The sequence below is a fragment of the Sus scrofa genome, chromosome 16 (assembly GCF_054392235.1).
Source record: "Sus scrofa isolate SSC_HxYL_T2T_F1_AM1 chromosome 16, Sscrofa_HxYL_maternal_Yorkshire_Landrace_v2.0, whole genome shotgun sequence".
Taxonomy (NCBI): domain Eukaryota; kingdom Metazoa; phylum Chordata; class Mammalia; order Artiodactyla; family Suidae; genus Sus; species Sus scrofa.
In genome coordinates, this window is record NC_139398.1 from 57554841 (window position 1) to 57571912 (window position 17072).

General features: G+C 40.7%; 1 protein-coding gene across 2 annotated transcripts in view; it reads left to right on the forward strand.

Moving 5' to 3' along the window:
- LOC146395592 (uncharacterized) overlaps window positions 1-17072 on the forward strand; it is a 795612-nt gene that overhangs the window by 52322 nt on the left and 726218 nt on the right. For both annotated transcript variants that reach the window (XR_014831459.1, XM_085002419.1), the window contains one exon: window positions 16107-16286. Coding sequence is in view for 1 of the 2 variants with exons in the window: in XM_085002419.1 (XP_084858545.1) it covers window positions 16107-16286 (180 nt within the window). In the remaining variant the exon portion in view is untranslated. Of the gene's footprint in view, window positions 1-16106; window positions 16287-17072 lie in introns of those variants that run through there.

Here is a 17072-nt window from a genome sequence, read left to right on the forward strand (position 1 = left end):
CTGGGTCAGGGATGGAATCTGCACTACAGCAGTGACAATGCTGGATTCTTAACCTGCTGAGCCTCATGGGAACTCCTATTTGATTTTTAAGAAGTTTTTTGTTTCACTGCAGGAATAACAATAAAAGATAAAAATCATTTGAAACTAAGGGAGGAAGTAGAAAAATGGTCACTGTTTGTAGGCTTGTCTCAGTATCGTAATAGTAGCGACTATAGCAACAGTTATTGTTTTTTGAGTGCTTGCTATGTGCAAGGCAGAGTGAGAACTTTTCACATTTAACTCATTTAATCCTTAGGACAAATCTCTGAGGTAGCTGCTATTATTATCTTCGTTTTTAGGGAGCTGGGGTCCAGAGAAATTAAATAACTTGTATGACGTCAAATGGCCAGCAATTAACATAGATGGTACCCAAGTTGTCTCTCGAGGTGAGCTAAATAAAACTCTATCCTGTTTTCTAGAGGCATATTCTGGTCTGGTCCCTCTGGAGGATACACTGAAAATGCTGGTGCTTCACATTTCTCTCAAGTCAATTTCTCAGTAGCCTCTTTAGAGGAGTGGTCACCAATCTGTGACTGCAGACCTTGGGGCAACAATGGTTTAATGTCGTCACTAACAATAGCTTGATATGTGCCATGCCTTCTGCTATATACTTCACATGTTTTATTTCAGTATATTTTAAAAAGTATGACTCATAGTAGAAAATCTTGTGTTGTAAAGCAGGACTAAGTTACACGTATATATATATATTCAGAAAAAAAGTTTCACAAAATAGCACTTATCTTTTTGTGATACAGTTTGCTATTTTTCCTTTTATTGTTTCATTTAAAGAATTCTGCTTGTCCAATGCTAAGCAATTTTATGTCCTGCTAAATGGTTTATAATCCATAGTTTAGAAAAACACAGCTTTAGTTCATTTCAGTTTTCGTAGTAATTTTATGAAGTCAATATAATTTTAATACCCATTTTGCAGATGAGGCAAATTGAGTTAATTTGTTCAAGCCCACACAGAGAAACCAAGGCCTATGGCTTATACTTGGGATTATACCTCTTTTTAAAACAGATGTCAGTTGTGTTAAAAATAGCTTTCTACATTCTTATTGTGGCCTGAATTGTTTGTAGCCTGAATAAATACAAGGTCTTGTACATATGACAGGATGGGCACTATTCTTGGTCTAATACATGTGGATAGACTATGATTTATAAAATTCAAATATTTCTAGCTCTAAATCCATGGTAGCTTTTAGTTATTATGTATGTTTTTAATCAGTTGTTTTAAAAATTACAACTTCCATTATATAGAGATCTGAGGAAGTCTTTGAAAGTGGAATTGCATTTTCCCAAGAAATGCATTCAGACATGGAGGCCACACTTTCAGAACAGTAGATAGCAGGCTTCATCAGGGATTCATGAATCGTATCTTTAGTTTCACTGACCTCTAATTGAATTTTAGCATATGCTTTAATTTTTAGTAGGCAATAACCAAAGCAGTATTAGCAGCACACACACGTTTATCCCCAGTAGAAGTTATTGATACTTTTATATCATCTTGCAATATTGCAGATGTCTCAAAATCATGTCATTGAAATTATGCTAGTTATCTGGAGTTCCCATCGTGGCTTAATGGAAATGAATCTGACTAGCATCCATGAGGACCCAGGTTCGATCCCTGGCCTCTCTCAGTGGGTTAAGGATCTGATGTTGCCATGAGCTGTGGTGTAGGTTTCAGACACGGCTCGGATCCCGAGTTGCTGTGGCTGTGGCATAGGCTGGCATCTGCAGCTCTGATTTGACCCCTAGCCTGGGAACTTCCATGTGCCATAGGTGTGGCTCTAAAAAGACAAAAAAAAAAAAAGAAAGAAAGAAATTATGCTAGTTATCGGATTCTGATATGTACTGTACCGATGAAGGAGCATGTGTGTTGTATATCATAAATTTTTCTATAATAGTTCGGTAATTATATCGCAATATAATTTTATTTTATGTGTTTTAAGTTCATTATTATTTAGAAGACAGAAATAGGAAAGGGGTCCCCAGTTCTCACCAGACTGTCACAGTGGACCATGGCTCCAAAATAGACGGCAGCCATGGTTCCATGACTGGAAGGAGTTAGAACACAAGATGAGGGGCTCTGGATTGCCCCTCTAGAAATGGGTCATAGGGAGTTCCCGTCGTGGCGCAGTGGTTAACGAATCCGACTAAGAACCATGAGGTTGCGGGTTCAGTCCCTGCCCTTGCTCAGTGGGTTAACGATCTGGCGTTGCCGTGAGCTATGGTGTAGGTTGCACACATGGCTGGGATCCCGCGTTGCTGTGGCTCTGGCATAGGCCGGGGGCTACAGCTCCGATTAGACCCCTAGCCTGGGAACCTCCATATGCCGCGGGAGCGGCCCAAAGAAAAAGCAGAAAGACAAAAAAAAAAAAAAAAAAAAGAAATGGGTCATAGATCTGGCCACCCAACATCAATATCAGCTATTTTGAATGGTCTGGCAAGGGAGAAATGAAGTGCTTCCTCATTCTGAGCTTCGCATGTTTGTTGATCCTTTAAATCTTTCGTTTGTCTCTGTGTCTGTCCCTTCATGTTTAGTTTCACATTTTTGCCTTCTTCTTCCTCCATTGATATGACCCTGCCTCTTGTATTTGGCACACAGATTCATTTAGGGAACCTTAGAATTGCTATTTTGCCAAATTTAAGTTTAGAAATGCAGTTTCATTTATTAGATGCCTGTTGTTTGTGATCTCAACAAAAACCTAAATGACTGATTTTATTTTCAACAATGTGGGAAAAACCTATACTTTTGGATTGAGTCCTGGCAGCAGTCTTCCTGAATTACCACATTGCTTCACAGAGGTAAAGGGCTAGGGAAATGACCAGTGGTTTAAATTATTTCTAGGCCTGCATTGCAAAGTGCTGTGAACATAAAATAATGAATAACAGACATACAGTCTCACAAAAGTCTCTGCTTTGATGAAACTTTGCAAAGGTTTTCATTTAGTCCTGTGTTAAATTTAGTTATAATGTTCTTTACATTTACAGAAAAATATGTTATTGTATATTCTTTGAATTGAAATGTTTTACGGAGCTGAATTATTTTAATCTTGGGATCATCAAGATATACAAACTTTAATTTACCCCGAAATTCTTTTGAGATGATATAAACTCCCTTCCAAGAAGTTACTGGAGTTATCTTTTTTAAAAGCAAATTGAATAACTCCCCTTTTTTTTTTTTTTAAACAATCTTTCCATGTTCTTTTTTTGTTAATAGGAAGGAGTTCAAGGTACTTAGGATGGGATCCAGGGTATCATGGTCTGGGCTCAGCTCCCTCTTCATGGGTGGCTATTTCCCCACACATTGTCTCTGTTTTAAACTTCCTAAAGCCCTTGTATTTTCCTGCACACATCCTGACTTCTCCAACTTCCATGACTCTGCATAGGTGATTTATTATTCCATCCTGCTTTACTTCCTGGAAAACTCCTATTGGTCCTTTGAAACCTCTCAGGTGTCACCCTCTTTCTAAAGCCTTCCTTTATGTTGACCTCCATTCCTTGCTTCCCATCCAACAGAGTAGGGAGAATCTGGGTTCACATATTAACTGGTAGTGTTGATCTGAATTCACTAACACGGTTTATTTACAGAATAGTATCCTTCTATTAAATGGGATTCTCCTTGAACACAGGGGCAGTGTCTTCATCTCCTTCTTCCAGGGTCCTAGCATGAGACAGGGGCTCATCTGATGTTGGGTGACGGAGCACTGTCATCAGGCTAACCTAATTGATGGTGTATTTGGAGAATGGGCTAGTAAAATTTAAGCATTACACGCTGTATGGGTCACTTCCTGCTCCCTTCCTTATATCTTCTTCGCCTTTTGACTCCAGCCATTGCTGTGACAGCTTTGTGCAGTTGTGACCCATCAGGTCTTTGCCTTAACTGCACCGCATACCTCTTGCTTTCTGACACCCAGGCTGCTGCTTGCAGTGACCAGGTTAACCACCTTGCTCCATGCATACACTGGGGCAATAATGGGAGTTGGGGGATAAGTACTCCTCCACCCCATATTATTCAGAAAGATGTTGGGGCCTCATTCTACAAGGCAATTCAGAGCATCAGGGGGGAAGGAGCTGCAGTTGCCCATCCCAGTGACTAGTTCAATGAAGGGGCCTTGGATTGGCTTGCCCTCTTTCTCTGTTTAAATCTTCCTAGTCCTCTACTTCTGTTCCTTGGAATCACTTCCCAAAATTATTGATCTTGTCTCAGGCTCTACTTTTGGGAAGAACCTAGACAAAGACGGAAACCTTCATTTACAACCAGCTTCTCTAAGTTATGTTCTTCTCAGACCAAGAGATGTTTGGAAAATGGTTGCAAGTCTCATAAAGTAACCACTAAGTAAAGATAGTATAGGATACAAGGGCATAGGATAGCATCCACCATATAAATGTGCTATAAAGTGTGAAATGTTTTGTGAACCAGGCATTTTTACTCCTCAGTCAGGAGACATACTCAGACAATTGCTCAGTTTTGTAAAAACTCTTCTCCATAATTCTACAGCTGTGTCTTAGGTAGTAACCGAATAGTGATGTTTTGATCATAGTTTTACAGATGGTGAGGCCCTAGACACAGCAGCTTTCACTGAGCAAGTGATGAGGCCCTAGAAGATGTATGTCTTTCCCATGGAAGGTTAGTGCAGGGAGCCTGGATGTGAAACACTATGCTTATACTATTGGGCTGGATGGTTTGCTCTGATGTGTGTGAGTGTGGGTGTGTGGGTGTGTGCATGTGTGTTTGTTTCTTTTTTAAGCACAAGGTATCGATTCCAATCTAACGATTTTAAATATCACAATCCTTGGATTACAAACAGAAAAAAATGACATTTTTTTGGAAAATGGAAAACATTGGGCAGTAAAATTGGCATCTGAAACCCTGTACTTTGCCAAATGCTTAAATCACAGAGTTTTTGTATCTTTTGCAGCTAGAAGAGACATTTAAGATCACTCAGAGCTGGAGAGCCAAATGTTTTCTAACAGAACCAGGGCTAGAACCCAGACCTTGGGAGTCCCCTTCTCATGGTCCTTCTGATAGACCACACTGCCTTTGTTTGATGATCCTTCATTTAAACCAGTGGTTGGCCAACTTTTTCCATAAAGGGCCAGATGATAAATAATTTAGGCTTTGCAGGCCAGTGGTTACTGTCCCAGCTACTCGACTCTGACTTTTTTTTATGTGAAAGCAGCAATAGGGGAACTTACATAAATGAGCATGGCTGTGTTCCAATAAAGCTTTATGTAGAAACACCAGCACTAGGCTTGATTTGTCCTCTGTTTTATACTATTGGAGTCATGGTGATTTTTGCTTAAAGGTCACCAAAATGCTACTGGGTCCTAGAGAGTTAAAGCCGCCACCCAGCTTGGTGGCGAGCCAGGCTGTTGCATCACAGTCCACACATGATTGGGCTTCCTTCCAGGTCTGTGTATGATCAGACTCTGAGCCAGCAGCCAAGAGAGTGAGCCCGGCATCCATAGCACTCCTGTTTCCAGAAGGAATCACAAATTCCCTTCCTGTGCAGATAAAGGAACAATTGTACCAGAGGAGAACTTACTGGAAAGTAATACAGGGTCACCAGGAAGGAAAAGGAATTCACTCCTCGGTCATAGTCCTTAGTCTGGTTAGGAGTCGCTCAGACCTGGAAAGGCCAGCAGAGTTGCATGTCTGAATTTGGCAGGCCTCCAGGACTCCTCACTCAGAGGATAATACATTGGGCTTTGATGATTTCTGTGGCCCACTCAGAGCTTCCTTTGGTTGCTCCAAGTTGCCGCTTCCCTCTCACAGCCAGGTATCTAATTCTCTCCACTGTTTTACTCCCCTCCCATTTATCATCTGCCAGTGCTAAGCCTTTTTTCTGCTGTTAATCACAATCTCCAATAGGCAAAGATTGTCTTTTCTCGGTTTCGTCTTCCACTTGACACCTTAACTTTTGAGTCCCAGTTCTGAAGCCCTGTAAGACAAATGTCTTTCCATAGAAGAAGCTTGGCTTAAACCCTATGTTTATGCCTATGAAGTGGATGTTCGTTCCAGTACATGTGTATTAATGTGTGTGCCTGTGTGTATGTATGTGTGTGTATCTGATGACCTTTAAATCAGGAGGTCACCTTCCCTTTGGACCTCTCTGCCCAGGGAAGGTCCTTTACCGCCTCAGTACTCTAAGTTAGACTCACAAGTGGATATTCTCTGGCCAACATTCTCATGTTTTTACTCCTTCCCTCTCATTTTTCACCATGTGAATCCACAAAATAGTCTTTTTCATAATTGAAAGAATTAAAGACTTTTAAAGGCTGAATGATGTTTCCAATGGATTTAATGATGTAATCCTCAAAAGAGTATATGAATTACCTGTTTGTTTTTTTCTTTTGTCTCTCTCTTTTTTTTTTTTTAATTTTTTTAATTTTCCCACTGTACAGCAAGGGGGTCTGGTTATCCTTACATGTATACATTACAATTACATTTTTTCCCCTACCCTTTGTTCTGTTGCAACATGAGTATCTAGACAAAGTTCTCAATGCTATTCAGCAGGATCTCCTTGTAAATCTATTCTAAGTTATGTCTGATAAGCCCAAGCTCCCGATCCCTCCCACTCCCTCCCCCTCCCATCAGGCAGCCACAAGTCTCTTCTCCAAGTCCAAGATACCATCTCACACCAGTCAGAATGGCCATCATTAATAAATCCACAAATAACAAGAGCTGGAGGGGCTGTGGAGAAAAGGGAACCCTCCTGCACTGTTGGTGGGAATGGAAACTGGTACAGCCACTATGGAGAACAGTTTGGAGATACCTTAGAAATCTATACATAGAACTTCCATATGACCCCGCAGTCCCACTCTTGGGCATCTATCCGGACAAAACTCCACTTAAAAGAGACACATGTACCCGCATGTTCATTACAGCACTATTCACAATAGCCAGGACATGGAAACAACCCAAATGTCCATCGACAGATGATTGGATTCTCTCTCTTTTTTTAATGGTTCCACCTATAGCATATGGAAGTTCCAGGGCTAGGGGCTGAATTGGAACTGCAGCTGCAGCCTATACCAAAGCCATGGCAACACTGGATCTAAGCCACATCTGCAACCTATGCCACAGCTTGTGGCAACACCAGATCCCCAACCACTGAGCAAGGCCAGGGATTGAACCTGCATCCTCATAGAGACAACACTGGGTCCTTAACCTGCTGAACCACAACCGGGAACTCTGGAATTACCTGTTTTGATGATTATCTGGTCAGATCTGCTACTGACCCTAAGCTCCTAATGGATGTGCAAATCTTTGGAGCTGAAGTGATTTAGGAAAAAATGTCATTGTTATTAGTTTCCCAAGTAGCATTCTGGCCCCTGGGGAAAGGGATGCTGGTAGTTATGTGATAGGAAGCAGAATGAGGAAGGAAGAAAGGAAAGAATATTTGATTATTTCTTCATAAACAACCAATTCCTTTAGCACCTGGCTATGGTTCCTGCTTCTGTGAGAAGAATATCAATGGCCTTAATATTCCTTTGTTTGTGGCTGGGAAGCCTTTGCGTACTGTTCCAAGATGCCTGGCTCTCAGACTGGCAACAGGACAGAAAATGTGGCGGATATGAAAGGAAACCTCCAACTCAAATCATTTAAATCAGATTGCCTTTTCCTTTAAATCCCACTTTGAAATTCTTCCTAATCTCTGGTTGATTTTTTAGTTACTCTTCTTGCCCCTGAAGAGTGGCGTATTCTTATATGTACAGGTTCTGCTGTTATCACATTATTGCCTTTTTTGTTATTTTGTTATTTTTATTTTTTTTTCTTTTTGTCTTTTAAGGCCACACCTATGGCATATAAAGTGGTTCTTGGGCTGGGGGAAGGGGGGGGGAAATCTGAGCTATAGTCACCAGCCTACACTAGAGCCAGAGCAGTGTAGGATCAGCACCGCATCTGTGACCCATACCACATCTCATGGCAATGCCAGGACCTTAACCCACTGAGCAAGGCCAGGGATCAAACCTACAACCTCATCAATGCTAGTCGGGTTTGTTAACCACTCAGCCACGACGGGAACTTCTTTATTTGTTTTTAAAATGACCTACTTTGTTTTGATGAAATCTTTATCATCCTCAGTGGCACTAATGCTGAGGAATGATTAATAAATACAAATGAAAAAATGGATCACAAAACAGAAGTAAGAAAAGGTGGAGGAGGAGGTGATGCTGGGTGGAAGAATTTGAAATAGTTCATTACCACAAGATGGCGCTATTAAAACACCTCATTTTAAAATCCTACAAAGGTTGCAAATAAAGAAGGAAAACAAAATTAAAGAGCCTTTCACAAAGAAAGTACTTTGTCTCAAAGAAATGTAGTGTGCATGTATGAGATGCTTATTTGTGTATGTGTGTGTGCAAAAGATGTAATCATTTTAGGAAGAGTAAATGTTAAGCGGAGCAGTGATAGAATTGTGTTGTTTGTTTTTGAAGGGAGATATTTTGCAATTGATCCTCTTGTAATTCAAATATTAAATATTATTGGATATTAAATATATTTAATCCCAACCAGATCTTTCCTGGAATCTTCTGAAGTGTGATATTATAGACACCAGAATGATGGGTATGTTTACCATTCCCTAAACTTCTTTCACTCTGTACAGAGAGTTTGCACACTACGGGCATTTATTTGAAAACAATTAGTGCCCCATTAGGGAAAGTATGAAGCCTGCAGGGTCTCAGATGTTTTTGACTGCTTTGGGAACTTGGCGTGTGGAAAATTGGTAAATTAATACTTGGAAAATAATTCCTTACTTTAAAGCATGTTGACTGTTACGTGACTTCTTTGATACCAGTACCGTTGTCATTAAAAGTGAACGTTTTCATGTTTTTGCGTTGTCTGTGTGCATAGGGTATCCATTTACTGAGGGACAAAGAGATGAAAAGCTGGTATTTTGTGAGTTTTACATTGAAGGTGGGGTGTTGATGTAATGGTGCAGATAATCTTCTTTCTTTCCTTTCTTTTTTTTTTTTTTTATTTTTTTGGCTATGCCCGAGGCATGTGGAAGTTTCAGGGCCAGGGATCGAGCCCACACCATAGCTGAAACCCAAACTGCTGCTATGACAACGCTGGATTCTTAACCACTGTACCACAAGGGAATTCCCAGATAGTCTTATTCTTGAAGAAAGGCAAGACTGGAAAGTGATCGAATGCAAGTGAGGAGAAGCACTCAGAACTTTTGATGCTCCCTTACTTCATCCCCATAGCAACTCACCAAATCACGTGATATTAATATCTCCATTCTCAAGGAGAGGCTGTAAGAAGTTAAGTAACCCGTCAACTGTCACAAAGCCTCTGTGTGGCAGAATCGGGAGATGAGCCCAGAAATTATTCGTGGGAAAAAAATGCAAGGATGTGAAAGGGAAAGTGTCCAGGTTATCTTGGAATTTGTATTTAGATAAAACCTGGGAAAACGATGTGGGGTCTGCTTGAAAGAAGAAGACCTGCTCTAATGCCTGCTTCCTGTAAACCTGATGAGGGATATATATATATATCAGTAAACACACCCACACTCACATACACTTTTTTTCTACGTATATAATTTTCGTTAACTTTTATCTCAGCGTAACTATAACATTTCCACCATCCACAAAGCAGGAGGCCTGGAAAATTTGCTGGACTTTTGCAATAGCTGGGGAGAACAGTATGAGTTGATCATAAAGATTGTAGCTGTGATATATCCCATATAATTCCTACTACTGGGGCATTGGCCCAGCTGGAAATTTGATTTATCACATAGAAATTTAAGTAGATCCTGCTTGGGGAAAATAAGTAATGAGAATATATAACTCCAGGGATGGTGATATATACCAATACTTAACATGCTGGCAGAATCTGAGCCTATAGCAATATTTTTAAAAATGCTTTTTATTGTTTTGAAGTATCTGAAAGAACTGTCTATCTATGATTCGACTTTATGATTGAACTGTATTTAGGGTAGTATATTTAGTCTGTATTTGGCAGAGGGGCCTCTGCGTCCATCTGGGAAGTTATATGGTGGGAAATACTGTGAATGGGGGCGATGATGCTGTATGTAGAGGGGCGTAATGGGGAAGGTGGGCTTTGGTCATTCACTCTAGCTTATTCTGGAGCAGCTGTGCTACTGCTGACACATAGAGTGCTTTTGTACATGTAGAATACTCGATTTTGACGTCACGTTCCATCAAACGTCAAGGAACTAAGATTTATTTAGGACAGTTCATCTCACAGTCATACCTAAAATATTCAGATACTTTGATGATTTTTTAAAAGTGAGGAAATAGTATCCTATGGCCATCAGAATTGAATGTGATGTAATAATTGAGAAGAAAATAATTCTAGACTTTAAAGAGATGCATCACAAAGGAATTCAATTCCTAATTTGATATTAAAAACAGGAAAGAATCTCACTCTATGCTGACAGATCTTGAACCAGCTCGAGGCTGATTAACATGGAAATAAGAGCAACTAAGAAGCATTTTGATAGAAGCAGAAGACCTGGGGTTTATGTTGAAATTTTTGATGTGTCCTCTAGTGGTTCTGAGACATTGGCAGGAGTGCCATTTATTTCATTGTTTCTTTGCTCAGTTTTCACTCACATATATTAGGACGGGACCTCAGATGCCCACAGTAGAGAAGTGAATCAGAAGACTTGGATCTACTGACAGCTGCAAGACTTCTTATTTATGAGAAAGTTGTGCTGTTTATATTCTAGCCTATTAGTTGTGTTTTCAGGATAACATCTTTGGTGTTGAGAAAGTGCCACCTGCTTGTTGTTGCGATTGCACTGTTGCCATTTGTCTGTTTTGCTAATGATTCGCTGCAGTTGAAACATGGTGTGACTTGGTTTGGTTCCCAGCTTCTAAGACCACAGGAAACACAGACAGGTACCTGCTTGATTCTCTGAGGCTGCAGACACTCCTCGGCATGGTGGCACAGTACATGCTGAACCCTCAGTGTCTTCTCACATCCGCCATCAGGCCCTCGCCCAGAGGACTTGGGGGATGCTCGAGAGAACTTTGTTGATTTGGGCTCGAGGTCAGGAAGTCTGTCTTAGACTTTAGGAAACTTAGCTTAAGGAATATTAAAACGTCTCGTAAAGGAGGTTCGGAAGGTTGGCTAGTAGTTGATTAATGAGACTTGAGTCATCTTGTCTTGGTATTTAATCAGTTAATAAATTATTTTAATATGAAATTTCCTTTTTTCTTAAAAAAAGTTTGTCCTTGACAGTAAAAAGTTGCCTAGAATGTGGTCTTTGGTGACTTCTCGTGAAATATACCCTACCCCTCCTCAATGTGGAGAAACAACAGAGGAGAAGGGAAATTTAGAGTTTATTTATTCTAATATAGGGTCAGGAATCAAACAGATTTGTTTTGGTTCCAAGTTCACTGCACAATTTTAGCATTATTAATAGTCAACCAAGTATTTAATAGTCAATCAACAAGAACTGGAGACTGTGGTTTCACTTTCGAGATTCACATACACCAAAAACAACTATTAGGGAGCAATACCCAAGCACACACTTACTACTAGCCTATTTGTACACACCCTTATCCCAGAAACTGGATAAAGTGGTCTGCAACAGTGATGCATAAAATAAATGATGATAAAATGGAAATTGGAGGAACTGGGAGATCCTAGATCAAGGCAAAGTCTGATGCAAAGTAACCAAAGGACTACAGGTGTGTCCCATGAAGCCTCATCTGCACTCACAACCCGCCGTCTCTGTGTCAGTAAGCCAGGCTGGAGCCAATGCAAAAGGACTGCAGAAAGTAAAGGACTCAGAAGCCTTCCTTGATAAAATAAACCCTTTGAGTGTTTAGAATTTTCATCACCACTCAGTTGACTGCACACTAGAAAGTGAAACAGTTTAATAGAGTTAATGTACTTGCATATGAAATCACCGTGCATTGCTAGAGAAGGCAGTACGGAGCAGGCAGTCTTACTGCTCAGAGGGCACACATGGGAGATTAGTGCCCTGAGGCTGAGGCCCACGTGGGCAATGCAAAGACCTTGTACCCAGGGCGGGAGACAGCAGGGTGCAGGTGAGGAGCTCTGACAGCAAGGTGACCTATACCACAGTTTTTTCCCCTAGCATTGGTTCTAGTGTAATACATTACAAAACAAAAGGAGGCAAAGGATTTATAAGTGCTTGGTAGAGAAATATGTACACTTGGTTCTAAGAAAAAGAAAGAAGCCTGGCAAGGGATATCCTCTTTTCACAGAATACTTTATTGGATGTTAGTTATAACAGGATCTTTCTAATAAAGCCAAATAAGACACAGGGAAGCAAAGAGTTCACATTAGTATGATTTTATTTCACAGTCTTTTGCAAACTTTCGTGGGTCATATCGTGATGCAGGGAACAGATATCTGCAAATGACCTTAGGTGCCCTCTCTGGTTTGCCTTAACAGTGATTCAGGCTGGCCCTGGGTGTTTCCCTTGCCAGGGAGTGGTGCTGCATCCAAGCTCAGCTTCTCACAGGAAGGGTGGCTTTTCTTCTTAGCAGGGAAGCCTGCAATCCCACATGGGCCTCAAGATCTCTGGATGCTGGATGCCTGGCTTTCCCAGACAATTTCCGTAAGCAACTGGCATCTAAATACAGCCCACTTAGCAGCAGGAGACTGTCTGTACTTCCTATAACAAAGCACCTTCTCCTGTGTGTCTAAGACACAAAGTCATAGAGAAAGGGGGTTTGGACATAAGCCACACTACCTGTCCAGTGGGGTGCCCTGGCCCCCTCTCCATGGGGACAATGGGTGACCCCACGTCGTCTACTCTTGCTGAGCCTAGCTTTGCAAACCTCCGCTTTCCTCAGCAAAGCACTTTCCTTAACCCATATTCTGTGACGTTGCATTTACTTGCAGACAGGTTGCCATCCAAGAGATCCACCTTTGGAGCAATTGTTATGAAGGCAATAGAAGTTAGAGTCTTTTATAGCCCAGGTTTAAATGGTGACTCCAAAGTCCTTTTCAAGGACATACAGAAAAATGGCATTTTCTTTGTGATTCCTCTTGTGTTCAGGGTGAGCTCTCAACCTGGAGTAACTGACTCTTCTTAGGAACCATTATAGCCTTGTGTGGTAAAACGCTCCCTCTCCTTAAATTCTAATCTCATCCCTGTTAATTGTGTTGCTCTCTGTAGGTAAGTCCTACAAATGAAGTGTTTATGTCACATTTCACACTGACTCCTGAGTGAATGATACAGACCGCTGTGGATGGTTTCGTTAACACAGTCACCGTCACTAATGATTATTTATCCAGCTCGGGCTGGGTGCTCTGTTCTGGTGCCTGCATGCTGAGTGAATGCTAGCATTGGTAACAAATAGGGGTTCTAATGTCATGGAAACAGCAAAGCCTTATATAAGTGGAAAGTCATCCTCAGTTATTACTCTTTTTATTGTTGTTATTGTTGTTGGAACATTAATTAATTCAGTTCTGTCCTGTGAATTGAACTTTAACCAGGATTAGTTTTTATGACAGTGAAGGACATTGCTCATGAATGAGAGAAAATAAGGATTGAATTGGTTTTCACAAGTCTTTTAAGCTTTGTGCCTGAATATAGCAGAACCCTGTTCTTGCTTTCTTTTTTATTAAATAGTTTATTGTGAAGATTCAAATGGGTCATGAGTCCATAATGTCCCCTAAACAGAACATCTGCTTAAAAATCAGTCTCATATCACATAATCAGCTCACTTAGGATATTGAGCACTATTTGCCGTTTTCAGTACTAACAAAGGATTTTATTAACCTGTAGACAAAAATCTAAATCATTAAATAAAGTAGAACACTGAGTGCTTGTTAAATTGAAGAGCTATACAAAGACAGATAATTATCATAATAGATTGAGGATTTTACATTATAGGAAGATTTGCTCCCTTTAGTTTTTTTTTTTTTTTTTTTTTTAACCCCCAACTATAAGGACTATGATTGTTGCTCACAGTCATGGTGGGTTCAAGACATGTATGATTATGTGTGTGTGTGTGTGTGTGTGTGTGTGTGTGTGTGTGTGTGTATTTTTTTCCTTTGGCTGCACCAGCAGCATGCAAAGCTCCCAGGCCAGGGATTGAACCTGCATCACTTCAGTGACAATGCCGATTCCTTAACCACTAGGCCACCAGGGAATTTCATTATTTTTAATGGAAGAGTAAAAGCCCGTGAACCCACGGCCTATCCACAGAACAAAGACATCACTGAAAATATCTACCCATACTGTTAGTTTTAATGGTAAATTAACCTGTATTGCCCTTAATTGGTTGTTTTCGGTATCATTATTATAGTTATAATTTCTTGCAACAAGAAATTATTAGTTACTTGCAACAAGTAACACTTGCAGATACATTTTAAGACTATATTGACTATTAAAATTTATCTCCACAGGCTATATACGCTGCATGCCATAGGACATAAAACTAATACAACCAATGCTGGCTGCTTTTGGTTACTCAGAAATTACCATGCTCTTTGGGGTCCTCTGTTTGCAATCACAATCTCATAGATCTTAATAGAGAATTGTACTCCTAGCAGGTGTCAACATCCCATGTTCCTAGGCCTCCTGACTGTTTAGTTGCAATCTTTAGTTGATTAATTTGCTCACCTATTTATTTATTCAGAGAACACTTGTTGAGAGCCAAGAACTAGGCTTGGCTCTAAGTCAAATGCCAAGTGGCAGAGTTGCGAAGAGGTCATGGTAACGGGAAGTTAATGCCTCTGAGAAAAGCTCTGTTTGGGCAGCAGGGCGAGGGCTGTGCTGTCTGTCCTTGGGAGAGTTAGCGGAGGCCAGAGGAGCTGATTTTTCACATGGGGACTTTTGTATGAAGAGGTGGAAGTTTAAGGCAACAGTGAATAAAGTTACTCTGGTATTAGGAGAACAGGGAAGGAGATTTCTTCAGGCACCTCTTCCTCCTCTGAAAGCCTGCAGGCCTTTTCATTTTACCTGCCAGAGCCAGGGAAAGAAAAAGGACAGAGTTCTTCTGAGATCCCAACCCTTGGCTAGGGTTTATTCTATGCAGATCCTGTTGGAGCTAAATGTAAACAAACAGAAAGGTATCCTTGCACTGTCTGAGAATGTGCAGATATAACGAGCAGCAAGCACATAATTGTGAGAAGCCTTTGTAGTTCCAACATCTTCACCCACCACATAGATACAAAGTGTATTGTAATATAAGAAATATTACAGTGCTATCCCCAAAGTAATTATCTTCTGTCTGTTATACAGCTACTCAATTCTGTGTCTTTTCTATGATGGAAATACAAAATGCATTTGGAAAACCCCCAGAATCAAACACAATACAGTGTCTCCTGAGGTTTCTCCTTCATCTGTTTGCCAGAGATAATGGGGGGAAAGACTAGTGAACAAAGAGTAAAAAAGCATCGTTTGGCTGGGTAGTCTATATAATAATGCCGTAGCAACAATTCTTTGTTTCTTAGAGTAATCGAGTCAAAGGCTTATCATAATATGATTGTGTAGCCGGAGCAGACAGCAGATTTCTGTGGACCTGAGCCTCTCAATTAGATTTCTGTGGCTTAGCCACAGGAAGCCATCAGAGGTTAAAGATTTAATTTTTCTCAGTGGTGTGTCCTGAAGAAAAACGATCAGTTTGTGATTTCCTAACCGCCTCTCTATCTTGTAACATTTTATTTTCTCTGCTTTCTCCTGCCATTGTCATTTTGGTTCTTCATTATTACGATTGTGATGTGACATTATCTTTGTTCTCACTTCCTGGAATTATCCTCTGGTTAGGATAGTTTGCCCTGGGTGCCGGAGATCCATAGCTCGTCTAGACTGGCCTGAAGTCCAGGCATCTCTGGTAGGTACCCATGTTGGGATCAGAAACCATCCCACCTCATGATAAAGAAAGCTATTCACAAGTTCCATTTAAATTTTCTCTCAGCAGATGGGCTTCTCTCATGGAATGTACTGAAAATCATTTTCAGATTTCAAAGAGACCTCTTAGTACTTGGCAGGCAGAGCTAAGACATAGCAAGGCAGTGAGGGTTCTTTTCATGACGAGGCCTTATATTCTCAGGAGTATTAGAATGATATTTTATTTTACTTCTTTTAACTCCACAGAGGCCCTCGGAAGATGGAGATTTTGATATTCTGTACTTTGCCAAGCAACGGAAACTTAACTGTCAAGAGCTATGCCCTGGGAACCAGTCACAATGTGCAATGATGCCTGTAGAAAATGGCCGGGAGGCCTGGAAATCTAAGAACCGAGTTCAGTTTCTGCAGCCTCCTTTGCTTTCGAAGGTGAATGGGATTGGCTTTTTTGTTCATTTCACTTATATCAGTTTTTCATTTAATGAAAGTGTGGTGACTCATGTTTACCTCTCCCACCTTCTGGGACAAGGTGGGAAAAGGTGAAGAGAGTCCCTGTTCATCACCCCACTAAAGGAGGGGTGCTCATCCCATCCTTTCTCACTGAGGACACAGGTTCGCAGAACCAAAACAATGAAGATCTCCCTTGAGTTATAATTGAGTTACATAAAGGCTTTAAGAAGTTTTACTGATTTCTTTCTGCATTCTCATTGGCTCCTTATTACAACCCTGCAATTTAGATGGTATTATTATTATTCCATTTTACAGACCAGACAACTGAGGCACAGAAAGGTAAAGTAACTTGCCCAAGGTCACACAGCTAGTATGATGTGGAGCAGGATCCAAACTCAGAGGTATGCTCTGAAGTCCGTGCTCTGAGTCCTCAAGCTTGGCTTATGCTCATGCTTGGTGGTGGCTGGATCTTCTCTTAGGAAAACAATAAATACTGCATATTTGTTTAAAAACAAACAAACAAAAAACAGACAACAAACCAGCAGGCTCCTACAACCTCTTTGAAATTGCAGATGACCTGTAATTTTGTGTCTACTACTTTCCAGGTAGTATTTCAAGTAGTCCAAGCCCTGGTCCTCAGTAAGGCTGCTCATGGTTTGGAATTTGCCACAAATTGGGATTTTGTTGGCCTTTTTGGTGACCTGTCGACTTTTCCTAAGAATTAGGAAGCTTTTACCCCAGGCTTAAACCCTCAAAATATAAGTA